Genomic DNA, 20,312 nt, shown 5'->3' on the forward strand with positions numbered 1-20,312 from the left:
GTTACCTGATACAGTTAGTTGCCTAGGGCCTAGGGGGTTAATGGCGCCGAAAAGTTTGAAAAAGCTCGCCCTATCCCCAACAGGGCAAAGGGCAAGCTTGCCTAACCCACCCAACCCGATGTCTGAAGTACCCGTCAGTGCCCATATCCGCCCAATTCCCACCCCTAGTTGGACCGGTCTGGATTAAGAGGTAATTTCTAGAAAGGTCAAAATAATATTGAAAATGAGTAGAAAAGCACAAAACATTTGAAAATTATTATTCAGGTCAAAAAATGTGCAAATACTAAAATACCCCTTTTTGTCATTTTGTGTAACTAAATTCTTTTATTTTTCTTTAAACTTTAAATCGATATAACTTTTGTTTGAGATGTCGGATTCCTATAAAATTTATATATTTAGAAATGATTTTTCATTAGCTTTCTAACAAGATCCACTTTCAATATATTTTTTCAAAAAAAAAACCAGGAAAAAACGGCGTTTTTTTCCTTTACGTTTTTATGCAAACGTGTTTGCAACAATCTGTTATGCAAACGTATTTGCAACAATCTGTTCTGCAAACGTGTTTACAACAATCTGATATGCAAACCTGTTTGCAACAATCTGTTATGCAAACGTATTTGCAACAATCTGTTATGCAAACGTATTTGCAACAATTTGTTCTGCAAACGTGTTTGCAACAATCTGATATGCAAACATGTGTTTGCATAATGTAAACTGCAAACATGTGTTTGCATAATGTAAACTGCAAACATGATATGCAAGCTTTGCAGAATATAATCCTGAGTTGCATATCTTGCAAACTCGATTTGCAAATCGAGAATCTAAACTATTGGGATGTTCGAACCACTCGGGCCAGCTCAAATGGTTGATGCATCAAATTATTCGAAATTTTGACTGCAAACGAAGAAGCTGTCGAAGTTGTTCTGATGATTTGACAAAGTAACGAGAAATATACTGATAAACTAAATTCTTACAAACAAAAGTATCATTCTTCGAATCCAATCAACACAATATACTACTGCGAAATGTTCTCGGAACCTTAAAAAGAAGTAATCGAGACAGGAAACAAATGAAAAACGCAGTCACCGAGATACTGAAGTTGCTTATTTGTGACCCTTTTTGTTCCATAACTCGCCGTTCCAGAGCCTTTATGTTTTCCACTGTCAAATCCATATTCAAAATCATTGTTGATTAATAGTGAATGGTGGAAACCAGAATATCCACCATCAAAGAGTTGCTTGTCCATTGACCCACATGTCTCAGCAACTCTCCCATTCATATCTACCCCGGATAGTACCTTGCTGATGTATCAACAACTTTCCTCCATTGTTCAGTTTGCACTGTGAGTTTCCTTATTTTAGACTCCAAACCTGCCTTTTCTCCTTTAATGGCTTCAAACTTCTGGTTTAATAGAGCAATATGATTGAAGTAATCAATGCTACTTTAACAGTTTGTCACATAATTCAGTTTGTAGTTAGTACTGGAAGTAGGGTTGAAACTCTAGAACGACCAACAGTAGTTTCATAAATCTCATTCTAACCTAAAAATGGAGCTGCCACAGAACAAGAAACTTGGGTTAAGATACCTCACCTATAAATGATAACTATTTGCTGATAAAACTCTATGAAATCCTTTCAATTTAACCAAAAAGAAGGAATCAATTTATAAGATTATTACAAAGAAAATACATATTCTTTTTTTCAGAAAAAATGAGTACTATAAGTAGTAATGAAGGAAGAAATTAAACCCTAATGTTGTACCATCAGAACACAGAACATAATAAGAGATGCTAAATTGGGGTTTCAATGTTCGATGGGGTTTGGACAAATGGACACTTTGGGGAACTTAATTACCAAATTTTAGTTTTCTGCTGGTGCTTGAACTGTTGAATTGAGCTTTGGTTAGGAAAAAAATGTACTATGATTTATGAACACCAAAATGTGGAAAAGTCTTAATTGTGAAACAACTTCAGAGATTAACACATGAAATATAAGATGAAGATTCTACTGTTTGCATCTATTAATCTTATTTTGATTTCTGATATATGGTGAAACAGTAGAAAATAGGTTTTTACCTGTCTATATCGACAGAGAAATAGATCCTAGCTCTTCAGTCCTTTGCATCTGCAATACCTCCTGGTGTTATCTGGAAAATGTGATATTTGGTTAAGATGAACCCATCAATACCTCGAAAGATTCAACGACACAGAGAGATGGTTTAATAGAGTAATTCAACTAGTAAATACGTATGAAATGTGTGTGTGTGTGTGTGTGTGTGTGTATAGATGAATGATGTGGTAAAAGGATATAGCTTCGGCTTCGGGCAGATTGGGGGCATCAAACACCTTGCAGACCCTTTTTTCACCTTTGCCTTTTCTGAACATCAACCTGATAATGGCAGCATGGGCCAGAACATGGTATCCTGCTGGTTTCTTTGGATCAGATATGAACATACCTCCACCTGGGTCAGCTATAACTGCAACATCCCAAAATCATATGGTAATTGTTAGTTTTGGTAGTAGGAGAGTGTAAAAATGGTTAAAAGTTTGGCAAGGGTTACCTTGGTTGGTCATGTAGACTGGAACGTTGAATTCTTCAGCAATTTTTCTTATACGAGAAAGCTTCGTTTTTGCTGCAAGATTTGAGTGTCAGTTAGAACAGCTTAAACGAGTCATCAAGATGCTTTCTATAACTATTGTACAAGATGCAACTTGGCGATCAGCAAGCTCGCCACGGCCAGTGAAATCCACTCGAAAGAGAGCGATGATTGAATCAATAATCTACAATGATTCACGAGATAATAAACGTGAGTCATTTTGTATCAGTCTCATAGATTGTTTAATCTTCAAAACCCAAATAGATAGCAGTACAAGATAAAGAAGTAACTCACCAAAAGTCTGAAAAGTTCTTCGGCCATTTTAGCAGCCAGACCAACTAGTAGGTTATACTGATGCTCATAAGTGTAAGCACTGGCATATACAATCTTCATCCAAACAAAACAAACATAATACGTCTAACAAAGTAAATTAAAAGGAAAGTGCCTGTCACTACTGATTAATCATCAAAGGGAAGGGTTGAGCATTTATGTTCCCTTTTATCTAGGTTATGAAAATGATGAATTTGAAATAGGATAATGAGTTTGTAAGTGTTGCTTACATTATCAAGTATGGCCTCGGGATCCATTCCAAATCTCTCTGCTATTGGTACGATTCGATCTAGTCGAATGCGAGTTAACACAGTGAAGATGAAAATTTAATGTGCATAATCAGTTTTAGTAAAATTTGTTCTAAGCATAAAATATCCAGATACATGATCAATTATCATCCCTGGAGCATCAGGTTAGTTGCAAAACTCCGGGATAAGAAAAAGAAGAAGAAAAGTGGGGAGATGTTCATATAAAACAATAAGAAGAGCAGAAAATCTCAAGTTCTTTTAGTTTCAGGCGGAATCACTTACATATAGGATCGCAAGGAGAACGAACATGCTTGAATTTTGTAGATCAGGTTTCACTGTTCAAAGATTGATGAAGACGAGCCGAAGGAGAAGAAGAACAAACCCTAAAATTGGTCTCGTTTTTTTTAGAGAGAAATAGAGTTTTAGGGTCAAGGGTATTTTGGGAACTAAAAGAGTAGAAAATGACCTGATCTATAATTCTTCATATTATTTCAAACCTTATATATCATTACCAATATTATTATGACAACTTTTGGTTAATAGAAAAAAAGAATGGTTTTTTTAGTTATTATGATAATATTTTGAACCCAAATAGCCATTTTCTCCTGGATTAATTCCTATAGGCTAAATCCTAAATTCACTATGCTAGACTCCAAAAGCACACAAAGACTCCCTCGTTCATCTAGGTACTACTTTTGTACCAAGGAATTAAATTTCCAAATATTTAAGTTGAAATGACCAAAATATTTTCATTTTTCCATGCCTAGCGAAACTTCTCTTCACAATGCCTTGTCAAGGAAATAAATTTTGAAACCGAAATTTAACTTCATTCCATGCCTTGTCAAGGAGCGACTAACATTCTTATCTTGCAGACTACTTCATGTGAAAGAAGAAAAAGTTTATGTTTAGGGAAGTTTTGTAGGCACCTTCAACATATAGGCCCGACTAGAGGTGGGAATCGATCTAGACAAGCAGTCCACGAACAACTATTCATCCGGCTTGAGCAAAATGGACGCAGCTCATATTTGTCGGTTCGAACAACCGAACAAACGAGACGATCATTTCAGTTTTTCTCTATGAAATGCCTATCTGCGTCCGTTTTTCTAGCAGAAAATGTTGGACACTGGCTAGGCAACGAGTATACATTGTAATTCGACAAAAAAATGAAAGCCCTACCACTTTTCATTAATGCGAACAATACCAACAAAATTACGAACACCAAGATAAATGATCATCAATTACAAATCCTTTGGTGATGATAAAAACATAATATACTGTGTCGATTTAAGAGTTTGGGACCCAAGGTTTCTGAAAGTAGCGAGTCACACAAGCAAATAATTCAACACGGTAATTCAAACACTTCTACAAGGAGAGCTTCTCAAAGAAATATCATTAAAGATGGACGCATCGATTCTATTTAAGGATTAGGGTTTCACCATCAAGAATCAAAGGGGGCGAGAGTCGAAGAGAAGAGGGGAAAAGGGTTGGGCTTCTGATTTCTAGGGTTATATATTGTAGCCCTCTAATCTAGCACTACCATCTTCACCGAAACATCTAATGACTCGTATTTATTCAAACTTATGTACGGCAGTACGGGTAAACGAACACGCTAAACAAACAGACTCCGACGACACACCAGACAAAACCCCCTTGCCCGTGTTCGATTTATCAGGCGAGGTCACTGGGCAACCACCCACCATTTAAACGCAGGCAAACGTGGGCGGGTTCTAATCCACGGGGCAAAACCCCACCCCTAGGCACGACTTGACCTTGGTGAAAGATGTTGGACTTCAAGTTTGTGGATGCCAATCCATTGCTACGCACAAAGCGTAGGCTTCGTCTGCCTGAATTGGGGTGAAGTCCCTATAGACATCCAAGGTTCAAAGACTCCATTGGCGCTTAAAACCAAGTCATACGACCATTGCTCGACACTAAATGACACAAGTCATCTAACCATCGCTTTCAAGGCTCCAAGCTTGGAAGATTTATATCTCCGCGAAATGTAAATTGTCAGATGATCCTGTGTCAAACCATGTTCGAAAAACTCGTATACCAGATGATCTTAAATCTCATGAGGTCACAAAGAGGGCCTGCAGGAAAGAAACTGCAGTCCTCTACTAGTAATCCGAAAACCGGATCACATTATAATAGAGCAAGGCCATCAATGGCTACCCAAAGCCAAGTAACAGATCAACCTTGATCCATTCATACATATATTTCCTGCAAAAATCTGAAATATCCTAACTCTAGATAACAAAACCAAGCACCAAAACACCACAAATAATATGCAATCAAAGTGAACTGTCTGATAAGGTTATTTAAAAGGTATAAAACTTCAGTTTGAAATCAATAAAGACCCGAAAAGTAAATAGTACGAAGATGTTTAATTTGTCTATGGTTTTTAATCAGTGATATGATGAGATGAGTCTAAGAAGAAGGGGGATTACCACCACGCCGACCTCTTGAAGATCGTCCACCTCTCCCACTCCGCTGGCCATGCGCACCCCCACGACGGTTGCTTCGTGGCGCAAATGGGTCGCCATCTCTTCCCAGGTCTAGGAGGATTCTTCTAGTAGAACCTGTAATAGGTTGACTGTTGACCCAGGCCTCATATTCAAAGTCTTGTATCGAAGCGGGTGATGCCCTCCTTACGTGTGTAGACACGGGCAAGTTCAAGTTAACTTGCTGCTGCATCAGAGAGTTGTTGGCCCAGGAAATAGGAGCAGTTTGAGGAATCGATATTCCAGATACAGCAACGGAGCTGTAAATATCCAAGCAAGTAAACTTAATATATCATTATCGTAACACGACTACTATCAACCGAAACAATTTTGTATAAATGGAAAATAAACATAACAGTTCTACTCTTTTTTCCTTAGATTTGGACGTTTTCTTAGAAGTACAAAATTAGATTGTACGGCTTACCCGTTCAAGTTACCCGAAATACTTCCAACAGGTCCAATAGTGTTCCCACTAGATGCGAAGTTGGGCCTCGGCATGAAACCTTGCCTGTCAATGCCATAAAGAGTTACAGATCCTGGAGCCTGACTATCCCCCGTAACATTTTGAAGATATTCAGTCAGACTCATCCCATTCACTGCATAAAAGAAGTTCGCTATCATAATCTGCAATCGAGACCTTAACTTGAGTTCTAAGCAGCGAATCAGAAGTTTGCTACCATTCAAGATACTTACAGGAATTCATACCCGTCGAGTGCTCGCTGCTGCAAGATTTGAAATATTGGAAGATCAAAGGAAGAACCAGATGATTATAATTGGGTACTGGTTAAGTGGAATCAAATTTACTAAACTAAACAGTAGATGCCACGAACTAACTACCTAAACAAGACAAAGATATTAAAACTTGAATAGATGAACTATCTATCGAAACCTTTAACTCGTTTGAAGAAAGAATCAAGATTCAAGAATCCCCATGTTTAATGATAAACTGAAAATATAGAATGCAATCAATAATTTCGAAAAAAAAAAATTAAAAAACGTTAAAGACATATGTGCAGGAGTTTACCTATCTTCGCGGTCTTGAAGTTCTTATGTGTGAGCCACATCTCAGAGTTTTTTCTTCTGTCTATCTAATTGACATCTAAATTCGGTGTTGCTAACTTACTATTAGCTATTATCAATCGAAACAAGTTTGTATAAATGGAAAATAAACGTAAACTTTTTTCCTTAGATTTGATTTATAGTATCTGAAAACACCTTCGGAATTCAATCCGAAAATTGTTTCCAATTTATACTGTTCTCCAAATCTGTAATATTGGATGTTGTCTTAGATGAAGTACAAAATCAGATTGTACGACTTACCCGTTCAAGTTACCCGAAAGACTTCCAACAGGTCCAATAGTGTTCCCTCTAGGTGCGAAGTTGGGCCTCGGCATGAAACCTTGACTGTCAATGCCATAAAGAGTTACAGATCCTGGAGCCTGACTATCTCCCGTAACATTTTGAAGATATTCAGTCAGACTCATCCCATTCACTGCATAAAAAAAGTTCGCTATCATAATCTGCAATCGAGATCTTAACTTGAGTTCTAAGCAGCGAATCAGAAGTTTGCTACCATTCAAGATACTTACAGGAATTCATACCCGCCGAGTGCTCGCTGCTGCAAGATTTGAAATATGAAAAGATCAAAGGAAGAAGAAGAAGATGATTATAATTGGGTACTGGTTAAGTGGAATCAAATTTATTAAACTATATAGTAGATGCCACGAACTAACTACCTAAACAAGACAAAGATATTAAAACTTGAATAGATGAACTATCTATCGAAACCTTTAACTCGTTTGAAGAAAGAATCAAGATTCAAGAATCCCCATGTTTAATGATAAACTGAAAATATAGAATGCAATCAATAATTTCGAAAAAAAAAAATTAAAAAACGTTAAAGACATATGTGCAGGAGTTTACCTATCTTCGCGGTCTTGAAGTTCTTATGTGTGAGCCACATCTCAGAGTTTTTTCTTCTGTCTATCTAATTGACATCTAAATTCGGTGTTGCTAACTTACTATTAGCTATTATCAATCGAAACAAGTTTGTATAAATGGAAAATAAACGTAAACTTTTTTCCTTAGATTTGATTTATAGTATCTGAAAACACCTTCGGAATTCAATCCGAAAATTGTTTCCAATTTATACTGTTCTCCAAATCTGTAATATTGGATGTTGTCTTAGATGAAGTACAAAATCAGATTGTACGACTTACCCGTTCAAGTTACCCGAAAGACTTCCAACAGGTCCAATAGTGTTCCCTCTAGGTGCGAAGTTGGGCCTCGGCATGAAACCTTGACTGTCAATGCCATAAAGAGTTACAGATCCTGGAGCCTGACTATCTCCCGTAACATTTTGAAGATATTCAGTCAGACTCATCCCATTCACTGCATAAAAAAAGTTCGCTATCATAATCTGCAATCGAGATCTTAACTTGAGTTCTAAGCAGCGAATCAGAAGTTTGCTACCATTCAAGATACTTACAGGAATTCATACCCGCCGAGTGCTCGCTGCTGCAAGATTTGAAATATGAAAAGATCAAAGGAAGAAGAAGAAGATGATTATAATTGGGTACTGGTTAAGTGGAATCAAATTTATTAAACTATATAGTAGATGCCACGAACTAACTACCTAAACAAGACAAAGATATTAAAACTTGAATAGATGAACTATCTATCGAAACCTTTAACTCGTTTGAAGAAAGAATCAAGATTCAAGAATCCCCATGTTTAATGATAAACTGAAAATATAGAATGCAATCAATGATTTCGAATAACAAAATTAAAAAACGTTAAAGACATATGTGCAGGAGTTTACCGATCTTCGCAGTCTTGAAGTTCTTATGTGTGAGCCACATCTCAGAGATTTTTCTTTTGTCTATCTAATTGACATCTAAATTCGGTGTTGCTAACTTACTATTAGCTACTATCAATCGAAACAAGTTTGTATAAATGGAAAATCAACGTAAACTTTTTTCCTTAGATTTGATTTATAGTATCTGAAAACACCTTCGGAATTAAATCCGAAAATTGTTTCCAATTTATACTGTTCTCCAAATCTATAATATTGGATGTTGTCTTAGATGAAGTACAAAATCAGATTGTACGACTTACCCGTTCAAGTTACCCGAAATACTTCCAACAGGTCCAATAGTGTTCCCACTAGGTGCTAAGTTGGGCCTCGGCATGAAACCCTGACTGTCAATGCCATAAAGATTTACTGATCGTTGAGCCTCACTACCCCCCATAACATTTTGAATATATGCAAGCAGATTCATCCCACTCACTGCATAAAAAAAAATCGCTATCATAATCTGCAATCGAGATCTTAACTTGAGTTCTAAGCAGCGAATCAGAAGTTTGCTACTATTCAAGATACTTACAGGGATTCACACCCGCCGAGTGCTCGCTACTGCAAGATTTGAAATACGAAGAGATCAAAAGAAGAACAAGATGATTATAATTAGGTACTGGTTAAGTGGAATCAAATTTACTAAACTACACAGTAGATGCCACGAACTAACTACCTAACAAGACAAAGATATTAAAACTTGAATAGATGAAATATCTATGGAAACATTTAACTCGTTTGAAGACAGAATCAAGATTCAAGAATCCCCATGTTTAATAATAAACTGAAAATATAGAATGCAATCAATGATTTCGAAAAACAAAATTAAAAACCGTTAAAGACATATATGCAGGAGTTTACCGATCTTCCCAGTCTTGAAGTTCTTATGTGTGAGCCACATCTCAGAGATTTTTCTTCCGTCTATCTAATTGACATCTAAATTCGGTGTTGCTAACTTACTATTAGCTACTATCAATCGAAACAAGTTTGTATAAATGGAAAATAAACGTAAACTTTTTTCCTTAGATTTGATTTATAGTATCTGAAAACACCTTCGGAATTAAATCCGAAAATTGTTTCCAATTTATACTGTTCTCCAAATCTGTAATATTGGATGTTGTCTTAGATGAAGTACAAAATCAGATTGTACGACTTACCCGTTCAAGTTACCCGAAATACTTCCAACAGGTCCAATAGTGTTCCCTCTAGGTGCGAAGTTGGGCCTCGGCATGAAACCTTGACTGTCAATGCCATAAAGAGTTACAGATCCTGGAGCCTGACTATCTCCCGTAACATTTTGAAGATATTCAGTCAGACTCATCCCATTCACTGCATAAAAAAAGTTCGCTATCATAATCTGCAATCGAGATCTTAACTTGAGTTCTAAGCAGCGAATCAGAAGTTTGCTACCATTCAAGATACTTACAGGAATTCATACCCGCCGAGTGCTCGCTGCTGCAAGATTTGAAATATGAAAAGATCAAAGGAAGAAGAAGATAATTATAATTGGGTACTGGTTAAGTGGAATCAAATTTATTAAACTATATAGTAGATGCCACGAACTAACTACCTAAACAAGACAAAGATATTAAAACTTGAATAGATGAACTATCTATGGAAACCTTTAACCCGTTTAAAGAAAGAATCAAGACTCAAGAATCCCTGTGTTTAATGATAAACCGAATATATAGAATGCAATCAATAATTTTGAAAAAAAAAATAAACGTTAAAGGCATGCTTGCAGGAGTTTACCGATCTTTGCGGCCTTGAAGTTCTTATGTGTGAGCCACATCTCAGAGATTTTTCTTCTGTCTATCTAATTGACATCTAAAACCAGTGTTGCTAACTTATTATTAGCTATTCTCATGGTGAATATTTGAGAAAAAAAAAGGTGAACAGAGAAAAAAATAGGGTAGTTACATTTAGACATGTACGACGTGGGAAAAAAAAAATTCCGTTGCTTTCACTATAATCATTTTACATATTTTTCTACGAGCATTATCTAGGTTCGGATTTCGGAACACTTTTTTGGGGGTTCGTAAAGTGAACTTCAATTTGACCTAGAGTAAACTCGGAAGGGAATACAATTTACAAGCTAGTATTATTTAAAAACGAAAGTTTTAAGTTTTAACTCAAAAAATTGTTGATAAGAAGATAACAGTCAAGATATGGTTAAAGAGCAAACTAACTTGAGTGGTGACACTTGATGCGGCAGACCAGATATAGGCCAGTCGGGTTCGAGTGCCTGCAAAAGGCATTCAAAAGAACAATAGATTACAGATACTACGTGCATGCGATATTATATGAACGATAACAAACTGAACTAATTATTTCCTCGATCTAACTTATTCATTAAACTCTACGAGAGTAACAGCATTTAGCTTTCCTTTTGTTAGGCAATTATTTTGAACAGGAGCCTTTATGGAGAACTCTACAAAGAAAAGAACATGGGGAACGATACATTAACAAGTAGGGAGAATACAAATCGATATGAGAAGAAAATTGCAAGAGCTAGTACTTGTTTCCAAAATAACCACATATACAACAATCTGCATATCCTGATGAATCGCGATAGACGAGTCGGTTTAACGAAAGAACCAGAACAAAGAACACCAATATTAAAGATGGATCAAACTTATTGCACTGATAAATTTAAGATTCTTACAGTCTCAGTTTGCGCAGCAAGATACTCTAACACCTCAATAGGTGTCTCCCCAACAGGTGGCTGAGAGTGAACCGGAAAAAGCCACTCTCCTACAGCTTCCCTTCGACAATTTGGGCACACCATACGCCCACCATTAAAGTTGAAGAAAGTACCTAAGCAATCTGCAAAAAGTCATACACAAATAATTATAATATTCACATATTTCTATCACTTAAAGTGGACACACCACATCCTCAAATGAAAACCCCAGTGTTGCAGACATACAATTATGACCGACATATTGGCACTTAAGAGGAGAAATTTCGGAAGCAAAAAAACTGCATAAGTTAAAACCCTATGAAGCAGATAAACACTATGAAATTTCTGCCAAATATTTTATTTATTGCAACCTTAACAAGATGGACCATTTAATGCACGCAGCCGGCAACACCTGCTTATATTTCCAACACAATTTGCATGATTGGATGTGATTTATGTTAATAATTCCATCGTGTTTAGAGTTAATACTTGTTTCTAAAGGAACTTCAAATTATAGACTTACAGACTCATAATTATAACTTAGTTACTAATTTTCCTTTGATGATTTTAGAGCATCTCTTTTTCGATAACTGATACGTTAATTGGTGTTAAATTCTATAGATACACTGGTGCTATCTTTGTCCGACGCCAGGTTCCTATTCACTTCCCAAACTTCATGCCCTAATTCATTGTGAAACCTTCTTTCTTACACCAAGTCATTGTAATGAAAATGCAATATATATATATATATATATATATATATATATATATATATATATATGTGAACCATAACATACATTTCGTTGTAGAACTCACTATTCTATCATTAAGGACCTTATATACGAAAACTCACCATACTGGCGCTTGTTGGTCCATGTAAAATATGTACTAGGTTTATAAGAGCCTTCAATGCCTCTTGCCTCTTGCCGCTCGCCCCTCAGTAACCCCATTTGCTACAGCAAAAGCTCAAGGGGTAGCGGGTTTCACTTCCACAATTCTTTTCAGGAAACTTTACTTGTTACTTTGGTGCTCGTTACTATTTCAAATTCAAAAATCCATTACTGTCAAGCTTAAACATGACACAAGCATTACCTTATCCATAGTAACAAACAAAGGACTTCTTCCCGTTTACCTTGCAACACAAATCCCCTCTAATACCATAATAACAGGCAACCTTCTAATATAAAGTTGTTTGTCTCGTTCGACATACAATACCCATAGAAATCAAACAACATTAAGGTCATGTTTGGCGCACGAGAATGGAATCTGATTAATAGGATCACATTCCATAATGGTGTTTGGTGCACGAGAAAGCTTCTGGAATCGTATTCCCAGGAGGAACAGTTGTCCTCCCTTAAGGGGGGAAGCCCGACTCAGGGAGGTAGGGTGGGGTTGTGACTCCCTTTCCGTTTCAATTATCAATTAATTAATCAATGGACTAAATCAATCTCTACTAATTCTATTCTTGACCAAACCAAACAATAGAGTAAAATATTGAGATGATCACGAATCACATTAAGGTATTGATATTCTTGGTAATGACAATCCTTTTCCGCGCCTCAAATATGGCCTAATTATATCAAGCTTCAAATAAATATCACGCAATGCAGTGTCACGCACTCACAGTTAATGTTAGATCATCATAAATCAATCTAATAGTAGGGAGCATGGCCTCTTCCATAGATATATCTCAGTATTTTCACCAACCATTCATCATGACAACAACATCAAAAAAGAATTTCAAAACTCATCAAATGCATTAAAGTAAGCTAGGGTAATCTAACTATGAATCTACACATTTTAATCGATTATGAAACTTCAAGACTGAAATCCATCTCATAATCAAGAAAAATGAAAACCACAATCAAAATGTCTCTGCTCACCAAAATGAAACCTGTGATTGCAAGGAAGAGTAGCTCTTGCTCGAGCAACACCGTTTTGCAAAACATCTTCAAAGCAGATTGAGCACACATCTGGTGAAGTAGTATCCACCACAGTCCTACTGCTTACTTCCTCTCCACTTAGTTCACTAGCCATTATCAGAAAATGATCTAAAAGTTGCGCCTACAATCTAGCATCAAATTTCACTCAGCTCAAATTCTAACAGGGTAATCAAGAGCTATTCAACCCTATATACTAGAAAAATCACAGAGAAAAACAAGAATTCTGATGAGCATCGGAGTGACTAGTCTTACTATATATACATATGTATAGATAGAGGAAATCATTAAAATATGGGTCCCCAAAAAAGATACCAAATATAATTGACAGGTAGGATTTATTAATGTCAGAAATTCACTTACTTGTTTTGGACGAAATCCCAACTGACGCTTACTAATAGAAGAATTTCAGACGACGTGGCAAACGATAACCACCTCGTTTCGCCACAGATGGAGTTGTTGGTAAGTGAAAGTATAGTACGAAAGTTATTAATTTACCGCCATTCATACAAATTAGGAGCTGAGAGATACATAGTACTATGGCGGTCGGATAAATTGATATTACTTTTGATTAGTGAACGTTAATGATTCATGTAATAGCTCTCTGTGATGTGGTTAGCGTACGCAGTTGGAGAATCCTACGCCTATGAGATCAAGAAGTTTAAACTTTAAATTGAATTTGAATTTCATTTACGTTTCAGCACCAAACTTTCGAAGTAGGAGCACAGTTGACTACAAATCTATAAGGTTTTCTAGACAAACAGTTTTGGTAACTGACATTGATTTTACCAAACACATTTTTGGAGAAAAAAAGGTGGAAGAGAGCTCAGTCCTCAGGTGAATTAAGTGGAGATCTAAAAGATTATATTTATGATGATTACGTTTTGAAAGATTGAGGAGTCATAAAGACAGATTCGGGTACAAACAGTTATATTTATAGTAAACATGTCCTTCTAACATGTTAAGTCATAAACTTTTTCCTACTTTTAACAAGTCAAAGTTATACATTCATTAGTCATATATATGGTAAATGATCGTTCTCATGTGCTTGAATGACACATTTAAATCATATTTGTAGTAAGTAGATCCTTCTAACATATGATCATGCTAAGTTATAAACTATCTCTACTTTTACCAAGTCAAAGATTCATTCACAGATTATTTCCACTTTTAACAAGTCAAAGTTTATTTCCCTTACCAGTCATATTTGTAGTAAATGGATCCTTCTAACATGAGCATGCTAAGTCATAAACTACTTCTACTATTGTAGTCAAAGTCCAACTTCCTTCATATTTCTACTTTTAACAAGTCAAAGTTCAACTCCCTTCAAACTACAAAATTTTCTTAAATAACTAAGTCCCCTTAAAACCGAATTAAGCCCAATAATATGACTGTCTAAAATGATTCGGAAAAGAAATGTAGCTTTGTTGGTAAACTTCTTGTACCTAAACCATGAGGTCACAAGTTCAGTATTGTCCCTTGTCGATTTTTTGTTTATTTTCTCAAAGCATTATTATCTCGAAGTATTAGCAACAACAATAACAATTATTAGTTATGGATAATCAATTAGCTTTAGATTAGTGTGTATGCTTAAAGACTAGATTGTTTAGTTTATTTTCCAGAGAACGAGTTTAGCTCAATGTCTTGAGAATATTTAAGAGCAAAAAATACACAATTTAGATTAATCTGAGATAAATTCATTGTTTTAATTTAGTTTATTCTGAATTTTGTCTAAATGCACTACTTGTAAAAAATTTGCGTTTTAGCGTTACAAGACCAAGGGCCCCAATTTTTTTTTGCACCAGATCTTCAAATTTTCAGCCACGCCACCGAATTTGAAAGACATAAGTGTCACAAAGATGGATTCCCTTATAGATATAAGTGAATTAAGTGGAGATCTGACTCATTATACCTTTATGGTAAATTCAACTCTTGTCAGGTCATACATGTAAAAAATGAATACCTCAGTTGCATCTCAACGCAAGGCCAACATTCCAGCCTCAACACAAACAGCTTTCGACTATGCTCCATTGAAATCATTAGTTGAATAAGTGAGTTTTTCAAAATCTGCATCTGGGTCGACAATCATTTTTCTGGAGTCGATTTGCAATCTTAAGGAAAGATTTTGCCCGAGGCATTAATGTTTTGCCTGCTCCTGGAGGTCCATATTGTAACAGTCCTTTGGGAGGGCAAACTCCTTGTCTCTGAAACCTTTATTTGTGTGTCATAGATAAAACTATAGCCTCAACAAGTTCTTCGATCTGTAAACAAGAACACTAATTTCAAAGGTATGCAGTTTTTCTATCTAAAGAAAGTACCCGTTCAAAACAAACCTAATATTTATACGCTTAGAGAACATATCACCTGCTTCTTCAGATCCCCAATGTCATTGTAATCCTCGGTCAGTTTTTCATGGATGTCCATTTCCATTGCTATACTTAATTACACCAACCGAATCACAGCGCATTAGCTTATCAGGATCAAGGAGCCCGGCTGATAACAGGTAAAAGGACTCTGTAGAGAACAGCAGAAATTTAATACCATGACATTAGATAAATAAAGATGGAGTTCGTCAACATCATCAAAGTTTCTCCATTCAACAGCAATTGAAGTTGCGTACTAATTATTTCCGAAGTTTGAAGAACAATATATAACATGTCGGTATAGGAAAAAAAAGTACTCAAATCCAAAACACTGGATGCTGAGAAACACTAATAACACAAAAATAAGACCATTAAGAAGAAAAAGCAGACACAAAATGTATAAGTTTTCAGCCATAAAGTACGTCTGAATTGTTAAGAAGACTGATTTTAGGTTTTGATTTTGTTAAATAGATAAAAACATGCACCTAATAGTATTTGAAATTGTAAATAAACATAATTTTGAGTCATATTCAGACTTACATTAACAGAAGGAAATGTTTTAGAAAATTCAGGCGTAAGAAAATTTATATGGTTATACAAGTGAACTATATGGACCTTATGAATCCAGCGAGAAGTGCGGTAGGTTTCCTTCGGCTTCAGTGACCAACTGTATGTCCTGCTGTGGTGACTGAACTACATGGCATCGAGATAATGCAAAAGAAGGTCCGTCCAGTCGGATTCATTCCCACAGGTTTAACCCTAGCTTTACTACTCTAGATTCAAAAAGAAGTACAAAAAGGAAACTACCCTTGTTTTATTTTAACACACTCTGTATTAGGAGAACCCTCTCAACTCCCAGGCTACTTCATGTCACAAGAAAAGTCTATTTGAAGGACTCGAGGGAAGTTTCATAGGCGCCATCAATATGGCTACAGAAACCACTTCGATCAAAGGCTTGGACTTCAAGTGCCTATAGATACCACAGAAATCTGAACTCAGAAAGCCGTCACCCCAGACAGAGCACAGGCTCCCTCAAAGTGAAGTTCGGGTGCAGTCCTAGACACCAAAATGTCTGAAAACTTTGACTTCAGTCTAGTGACGCTTACAACCATGTCATATGACCTTTGCTTTACACTACCTGACATAGGTCATCTAACCATCCCTTTCGACATCTTCAAGACTTGAATTTGGATCAACTATCAGATGACCCTACGTCAAACAATGTGTCGAGAAACTCCTATCTACCTAGCAATGGCCAAAACATAAATGAAAGATGATTCAAATTCTCAATAATCACGTGAGAAGGTTGCCAAGAGGTTCTGCCAAAAACTGCAGTCCTCCATTAGTAATCTGACAATCAGATCACATTATAGTAGGGCAAGGACATTAATGGCCACCCAAAGCCAAATACAGATTAATTGTGACCCATTTCTACAAATATCTCCTGCACAAATATAAAGATTTAAGCCACTAAAATGGGAAGGTGAAATCAGGATCCACCTTTCTCCCAACTCAAGATATTAAAACTAAGCAGCAAAATCACATCATCCATAAGCAGTCCAAGTAAATTGTTTGGTAAGGTTAATAAAAAGGTATAAAATTTCTGTTTGGAATCAATAAAAACCCAACATTATATAAATAAAAATGACCTATATATAGTTCTTAATCACCGAAATGATGGAAGGACTCGAAGAAGGGGGATTACGAGGTCGACCTGTTGAAGATCTTCTCTGTCGTCCATTCTGGTGGAGATAGCTATTAAGAACAGCTCCGTGATGGTAGGCTTGTGGCAAAAATGGCTGCCACCAATCTCTCTCTGCAAGGCCGAAAGACAGGGAGAGAGGTCTTCCATTCCGCTGGAGATAGCTATTAAGAGCACAGCATGACATCCAGAATGCTCCTTTCCAAAGCATATAAAGATAACAACTCTCATGTTGCAGAAAATAACTTTTTTTTGCTTTTTTGATTTTCTAATTTGGGAATTAAATCAGATCTCACAAAATAAACTGTGAGATTAAATCAGATTTCATAAAATTTTGACATTTTACTATTTTTTTTGGGGTTTTCCCACGAAATTTCATGATTTTACGAAATTCAATACGTAGTTAGTCTGCTTAGAGCATTACAAAATATATTTTTTGGGGGTTGCTCTATCCTTACGACAATAATGTCCCCTCAATTTCAATGAACACTTGTCTCCCGGAATACAACGATTGCGTCGTATACAAAAATCAATACAATTCTATATGCTTCAACGAAATTTCTAGTTACTATGTTATCATACACGTCTCTAAACGACTCAACCTTTGTTTTCAAAATTTCAACTAAATACTTTCCAAAAATTTATATTAAAAAAAAACAAGTTTGAGACTCTACAAATACTTTCCACCGAAATTTCTAGTTACTTATAGAGTTAGTCGTGACTCTACAAATACATAAGATGTCTCTCCATTGGATTGTGACTACGCATAACTTGTGTTTTTTCTCAAGAACCAATTAGATATAGTTTAACTCAAACAATAATTTATTTCTATAACAAATAATTCACCAACAAAAGTTTGGAATTAAAATTAAAGAATTAAATATGAAATCAACCCAGCATACACTATCAATAGTGTAAGGCTGCCGACAACCAGTCTAAGGAAGTCAAGTTCCCAATCCATATACTCGATATATTCCTGTAATTAATCAAGCTTCGTCTCGTCTTCTACTGATTCCCATTTCTAATGTTTTCTTCAAATTAGTTCTAGAATTTAATGAAACTAAACTATCGAAACACATCAAAGGTTCAGAATTACGTGGGACTTCGTTTACTTTAGAAATTGTTGTTTTTTTCAGCTTGTCATATAAAATTAAGTCTTTCCCATCTTTCTGGAACAATATGTCACCATTTTTGAAACACTTGATTGGGAAAAATGTTCGGATACTACTGTCTTTGAGAATGGTAAACAGTTTAGTCCAGGATTTGCTCACCCCATACTTTTTCATTACCCATACATCAGTACTAACCTTGCGAATATTATCAGATACGCAAAAATACTCATTAAAAACACCTAATTCCACGTATTTTGATGACAATTTCTTCTTCAAAATTTTTGGCATTGGGACTTCCTTGAACCTTTCGTCAACCACATCATAGGAAACTATAGCATTATAGGATAATTTCGCCAATCCTTCTTTAGAAAACGGAGTTGCCATCCAATGAAGAGCTCCATTAACAAGTACACCACGATCATTGTGAATGATTTCGTAATATAAGTCCGAAAAGAGTTGTTCCCATGAATTGGACCCTAAAGTATAGAGATATACTGTAGTAGAAAGCAAATAAGAGCCATTCGACATGGTTCTTATTTTCAATAACTTGTAATCGTCAAGCTTGTAGTCATAATAGAAACCAAACCCATATGAGATAGTAGAAAAAATATTACGTAAACCATCATATGGTGGTATGGGTAGAATTCTGCATTCATCAATGGATGGGTTCCAAATGTAATATCTATTTATTACACGACCGTCTCCATCTCTATGATGATGATGAGTGAAGCAAACCAAACCATGACAAAAACCCACAAAAACAAGTTCAGATTGAAAAGGGATAAATGGGTAATTTGTCATGTGAGTAAGTTTATTACTAGATGCTAATGAATTAGAACCAATAGAGTATAATCTGTTATAATATTTGAGAATTAGGGTAAATTTGTCTTGTTGAACACCATGATTATAATGAAGTTTAATGAAATAAGGGTCAGAAAATAAAGAGTACCAGTTTTTGCATACTGATTTTAATGATAAGATAGATTTTGATGGTAACCTTACAAGGATGTTGTTAGTGATGATTTCGTCAGGAATGATGATGAAGAAGCTCAGATTCCTCCTCCTTGACACTGATGATGAACATGATGATAATGACCCTTGCTGTGTTTTCATCTTCTTCATCATCATGATGACCCTAAACCCTAAATTGATCCTTCCTTGTGTATCGAAAACAACCTAAACCCAATATATTAGGAAGTGGTCGGTTCCCTTTCCTTGTACACCTCTACCTGAAAGTACCGAATTTTCTTCTTCCTCCTTCCCTAAGAAACCTCCACCCAGTACATTTTTTTGGCGGGTGATTTTGGGGAAATTGAAAAGTTTTCCCACCAATAAAATAACCAAGGGTGGAAAACTTAAAAGTTCCCCTCAAACACTCCCTCCCTATTTTCCCAGCAATAAAATATCGAGGGTAGAAAACTAAAGAGTTCCCCTCAAACACACCCTCCCTATTTTCCCAATAATAAAATATCCGAGGTGGAAAACTAAAAAATTCACCTAAACCAACCCTAAATTGATCCTTTAGCAAAATTTCGAAATGGGTAGTTGGGCAACTGGTTGTTATAGTTGAATAATGACTTCTGAGAATTTGTTTTGATTTTGGAGTTAGATGAGGAGAACAATTTGAAGGAAAAGAGAGTAAGTTTTTTTAGCAGCATTTGGTTGAAAGCAAATATCATCAACCACAGTTATCCAGTTGAGGAATTTTTTTGAGTTCATCACGTCCTCTTAATTCCGAGATATTAATTCTCAATCCCGCCTCCGAGAATAGTGACGCATTTGGTTCCTCCTTCAGTAGATTCGTCATTCCTTACCGAGTGACGACTTGTTGAAGTTGGTTCCCTTTAAGGAACAATCAACACATCCAACCTCTCTGTGTCAACCTTCCATTATTTGAGTCCTTTGTTGCCGTCATTCGTCAACACCATCTAATCATAGATTCTTAGCTTGAATATTAGCTCTTCCATTAACAACATCCATTTGA

The 20,312-nt window shown here is 36.0% G+C and overlaps 2 protein-coding genes and 2 long non-coding RNA genes across 14 annotated transcripts; all 4 read right to left on the reverse strand.

Moving 5' to 3' along the window:
• Positions 1 to 930: 930 nt before the first annotated feature.
• Positions 931 to 2,159, reverse strand: LOC147535931 (uncharacterized). Its single transcript, XR_015225395.1, has 2 exons — positions 2,075 to 2,159; positions 931 to 1,552 (listed from the first exon to the last, which is right to left on the reverse strand). It is a non-coding gene; the product is annotated as an uncharacterized LOC147535931 (long non-coding RNA).
• A 100-nt stretch (positions 2,160 to 2,259) lies between these two features.
• Positions 2,260 to 3,648, reverse strand: LOC147535932 (uncharacterized). Of its 2 annotated transcripts, none has more exons than XR_015225393.1 (4): positions 3,456 to 3,648; positions 2,890 to 3,214; positions 2,560 to 2,779; positions 2,260 to 2,475 (listed from the first exon to the last, which is right to left on the reverse strand). It is a non-coding gene; the product is annotated as an uncharacterized LOC147535932 (long non-coding RNA). The 2 variants fall into 2 exon arrangements; XR_015225394.1 differs by having other exon boundaries at positions 2,560 to 2,631; positions 3,156 to 3,214; positions 3,456 to 3,646.
• A 1,811-nt stretch (positions 3,649 to 5,459) lies between these two features.
• Positions 5,460 to 17,800, reverse strand: LOC147535933 (uncharacterized). 10 transcript variants are annotated; one of them, XM_086641099.1, is made up of 18 exons: positions 17,229 to 17,800; positions 15,516 to 15,665; positions 15,115 to 15,412; positions 13,095 to 13,240; positions 12,065 to 12,247; positions 11,194 to 11,354; positions 10,718 to 10,773; positions 9,955 to 9,983; positions 9,686 to 9,857; positions 9,061 to 9,089; positions 8,792 to 8,963; positions 8,163 to 8,191; positions 7,894 to 8,065; positions 7,264 to 7,292; positions 6,995 to 7,166; positions 6,368 to 6,396; positions 6,099 to 6,270; positions 5,460 to 5,934 (listed from the first exon to the last, which is right to left on the reverse strand). In XM_086641099.1, the coding sequence occupies exons 5-18, from the start codon at positions 12,159 to 12,161 to the stop codon at positions 5,601 to 5,603; spliced, it is 1,653 nt and encodes a 550-aa protein (XP_086497225.1). In that variant the 5' UTR covers positions 12,162 to 12,247; positions 13,095 to 13,240; positions 15,115 to 15,412; positions 15,516 to 15,665; positions 17,229 to 17,800; the 3' UTR covers positions 5,460 to 5,600. The 10 variants fall into 10 exon arrangements, with proteins under 10 accessions (XP_086497225.1, XP_086497226.1, XP_086497222.1 ...); XM_086641100.1 differs by having other exon boundaries at positions 13,515 to 15,412; XM_086641096.1 differs by lacking the exon at positions 12,065 to 12,247 and adding an exon at positions 16,130 to 16,202.
• A 220-nt stretch (positions 17,801 to 18,020) lies between these two features.
• Positions 18,021 to 19,642, reverse strand: LOC147535934 (F-box/kelch-repeat protein At3g06240-like). The gene is made up of 2 exons (XM_086641105.1): positions 19,326 to 19,642; positions 18,021 to 19,037 (listed from the first exon to the last, which is right to left on the reverse strand). The coding sequence occupies exons 1-2, from the start codon at positions 19,454 to 19,456 to the stop codon at positions 18,203 to 18,205; spliced, it is 966 nt and encodes a 321-aa protein (XP_086497231.1). The 5' UTR covers positions 19,457 to 19,642; the 3' UTR covers positions 18,021 to 18,202.
• Positions 19,643 to 20,312: the final 670 nt, after the last annotated feature.

This window comes from Eschscholzia californica, unplaced genomic scaffold, assembly GCF_041429995.1.
Source record: "Eschscholzia californica isolate CP2 unplaced genomic scaffold, dmEscCali1.0.p SCAF_5, whole genome shotgun sequence".
NCBI classification, from domain to species: domain Eukaryota; kingdom Viridiplantae; phylum Streptophyta; class Magnoliopsida; order Ranunculales; family Papaveraceae; genus Eschscholzia; species Eschscholzia californica.